Source organism: Triticum dicoccoides, chromosome 7B, assembly GCF_002162155.2.
Source record: "Triticum dicoccoides isolate Atlit2015 ecotype Zavitan chromosome 7B, WEW_v2.0, whole genome shotgun sequence".
NCBI lineage: Eukaryota > Viridiplantae > Streptophyta > Magnoliopsida > Poales > Poaceae > Triticum > Triticum dicoccoides.
Window position 1 is genome coordinate 594,522,707 of NC_041393.1, and position 3,618 is coordinate 594,526,324.

At 49.0% G+C, this 3,618-nt stretch overlaps 1 protein-coding gene across 1 annotated transcript; it reads right to left on the reverse strand.

Moving 5' to 3' along the window:
• Positions 1 to 2,555: 2,555 nt before the first annotated feature.
• On the reverse strand, positions 2,556 to 3,413 carry LOC119342131. Its single transcript, XM_037613969.1, has 2 exons — positions 3,083 to 3,413; positions 2,556 to 3,000 (listed from the first exon to the last, which is right to left on the reverse strand). The coding sequence occupies exons 1-2, from the start codon at positions 3,343 to 3,345 to the stop codon at positions 2,865 to 2,867; spliced, it is 399 nt and encodes a 132-aa protein (XP_037469866.1). The 5' UTR covers positions 3,346 to 3,413; the 3' UTR covers positions 2,556 to 2,864.
• Positions 3,414 to 3,618: the final 205 nt, after the last annotated feature.

A 3,618-nucleotide genomic window follows, 5' to 3' on the forward strand; every position in this document is an offset into this window, starting at 1 on the left:
CAGGACACGAGGAGGATCCGCCTGCTGACGCTGATCCCGACGGATTTGGCGCGGAAAACGATCCTGAGGAGGATCTGGCGACCCCACAGACGCCGCCCTCTCCAGATTCCGCGCCGGCCCACTCGGCGAGCGACACATCATCTGGGCCCGGTCCCCGGTCGGGTGGCGCGGTGGATTCCTCCCCCTCACGTGACAGTTGTCGCGGATCGGGTGGGGGCAGCGGCTCTGTCGCCCGAGGCAATGATGGCGGTCGGTCAGCGGACCGCGTGCTATCGGCAGGCGGCGGGTCGCTCTCCCCAGGCCCACAGGCACAGGATCCGAGCCAGCCCAGGCGCGCAGCAGTCGAGGAGGATCTGTCTGCGGCTCGATCTGCTCCAGTACGAGGTAGCGGATCGGGATCTTCTGCGGCTGTTGACTCTGCGCCACAACGTGTAACAACAAGGTCACAAAAAGGTATTTTAAAGCCTTCAACATACAAGGATGGAACGGTCAGGTATGAAAGAAACTTTAAGTTTGCAAATTTTGCTTCCACTGGAGAACCACAAACTTTGTCCGAAGCATTGAACAATGCAAGTTGGAAAAATGCTATGAATGTTGAGTATGATGCACTCATGAAAAACCAAACATGGCACCTAGTTCCTTACAATCAAGGGAGGAATGTTATAGATTGTAAATGGGTTTATAAAATCAAGAAAAGACCTGATGGCACAATAGACAGATACAAGGCTAGGTTAGTAGCTAAAGGCTTTAAACAACGATACAATATTGATTATGAGGACACTTTTAGTCCAGTTGTTAAAGCTGCTACTATTAGACTTGTTTTGTCTGTTGCTATCTCCAGGGGATGGAATCTTCGCCAACTGGATGTGCATAATGCGTTCTTACACGGCGTTCTCGAAGAGGAGGTTTATATGAGACAACCACCTGGGTTTGAAGATGGTTCTAAACCTAATCATGTGTGCAAGCTGGAAAAAGCTTTATATGGACTCAAACAAGCCCCTAGAGCTTGGTATTCGAGGCTGAGCACTAAACTACAACAACTTGGGTTTCGAGCTTCCAAGGGAGATACTTCTCTGTTCTTCTTTAAAAAAGGAAAGGTGATAATATACATCTTAATTTATGTTGATGACATAATTGTTGCTAGCTCGTCTTCAGAAGCCACCTCAGCATTGTTGAAACAGTTGAAAAATGAGTTTGCTTTTAAGGACCTAGGAGAGCTTCATTATTTCCTAGGAATTGAGGTTAAAAAGGTGCATGATGGTATAGTACTAACTCAAGAAAAATATGCCAGAGATGTAATCAAGCGTGTAGGTATGAAAGATTGCAAACCTTCCAACACACCCATGTCTACAACTGAAAAATTGTCGTTGCATGAAGGAGTGTTGTTGAGTCCAGAGGAAGGAACAAAGTATAGAAGCATAGTTGGTGCACTACAATATTTAACCTTAACAAGGCCAGATATTTCCTTCTCTGTTAACAAGGTTTGTCAGTTTCTACATGCTCCTACCACAGTGCATTGGACAACTGTAAAAAGGATTTTGAGGTATCTTCAAGGAAGTGTTGAAACAGGGCTGAGGTTATGTAAGTCTTCTTCAACAGCAGTGAGTGCCTTTTCAGATGCAGACTGGGCTGGATGTCCTGATGATAGGAGGTCCACTGGTGGTTTCGCTATCTTTCTTGGTTCAAACCTCATATCCTGGAATGCAAAGAAACAAGCAACTGTGTCTCGGTCAAGCACAGAAGCAGAGTATAAGTCTCTGGCAAATGCAACTGCTGAGGTAATGTGGATAGAAATTTTACTTAATGAATTGGGTATTGGGAGGTCACATGTCTCACAGTTGTGGTGTGATAATCTTGGAGCAACTTACCTTTATGCAAATCCGGTATTTTATGCAAGAACAAAGCATATAGAAATTGATTATCACTTTGTTCGAGAAAGAGTTGCACAGAAGTTGTTGGAAGTACGGTTCATTCCAACAGGTGATCAAGTTGCTGATGGTTTTACAAAACCCTTGCAAGCTCGACAACTTCAAGCCTTCAAAAACAATCTAAACCTTCACATGTTGAGATTGAGGGAGGATGTTAAATGATAAGGCTTGTTAGTTAGTTTGTATAGATGTGACACATATGTCACGTTATTGTGTGCGTGTAATGTGTGCGTTGTGTATCTTGTAACAAAGGCAGGTTGTTAGGAAGATTTGATCCTATCTCTTGTATAGCTTGGAGGATGGGTCAAGACTCCAACAACCTGCCGCCGCGTGTACTCCTTGTGCCATATAAACACGCACGCGTCCCTGCTACGAAGCATACGCTTACCGCAACCAATTCTTCTTATAGACCTAACCGATTTTTATGAAGCAAGCTAACGAAATGTTGTTAACATTTGCACTGTCATGCCATCATGTTTTTCCAATGTTTCAAATGCTACCCACCACATACGGCAAGGTGTGGGTGCTCTCCAGAAGGCAAAGAAGCTGCAGAAGAACTCGAGAAAGTGGTTAGCATCGTTGTCGGGATTAAACAGCCATGGAAGAAGCAACCCTTGAGCACGACCGGAAACCCAAGATCCCAGCAGAATATATATAAATATAGATAACTGTTTTTCCGTGTGTGCAATCTGTGTAGTTCTATGACCGATTCACACTATTCCGTGGCTGCACCCATGTTCAACCAGACAAAGCCCCTGGAGGCTGCTGCTAATTCGTTTGTGCTTCGCGTGCTCCAGCTATTTTATCGGTGAAAGTGGCGAACGCGAAACCAAAATCTGCATCCTTGTTCCTGAATCCTGAATTCACTCATTGCAGTTTGTGCAGCATACTAACATGTACTAAGAATTTTTTGCTGTTTGTTGCTGGATCTGATGCTCATTCATCTTGGGGTTGCTCGTCGCCGCCTTCGTCCTCGACGACCTCCAGGGGCTTGAAGTGCTTCCCGTCCAGCAGGTACGTGCCGACAGCGAGCCGCACGGCCCAGACGTCCTTCGGCTTCCGCGCCATTATCCTGCGCAACGCCGCGGGGATGTCAGGCATAAGAGACATCGCATATACATTCAAAGTGCTTGTATAGAGTATAGGAGCGCTACCTCCCGACGTCGCCGGGCTTGACGCGGCCGGCGTTCTGCCGGAGCGACGGCACCGACGCGGCGGTCTTGAGCATGGGCGGCTCCTCGGTGATGACGATCGGCGAGCCGACCTTCAGTTTCGCCTTCGAGGTATCGGGCGTGTCGCGGTTCACGCACCGGACGGCTATGGCGGCGGAGCGTTGTCCGGCCGGAAGTGCTGGGAATCGCGGCGGTGTGGCGTAGTAGGATGACGGGTAAACGGCGGCTGCCGCTGGCCGTAGCATCCTGCCCTGCTGAAACGGGATAAAGATAAGATGCCTTGTGGTCGGAGAAATGCCTCTATGCACTCGGCGGCAGCTGATCCGGGCAGATACCCTGCTCTAGTTGGTCCTATAGCTGGCCAAACGGGCCGGCCCGGCCCGGCACGGCCCATCCTAATCGTGCCTGGCCCGGCCCGGCCCACCAAGGCACGATTATTATACGGGTCGTATCGTGCCGGCCCGCGTGCTACAGCCTGCAGCCCAGGCACGGCCCATATGCTAATCGGGCCGGCCCAC

Coding starts and splice junctions, on each gene's coding strand:
- LOC119342131 (XM_037613969.1), bottom strand. CDS start 3,345: ATGCTACGGCCAGCGGCAGCCGCCGTTTACCCGTCATCCTACTACGCC. Junction 3,001..3,082: donor AAGCCCGGCGACGTCGGGAG/GTAGCGCTCCTA, acceptor GGCGTTGCGCAG/GATAATGGCGCGGAAGCCGA.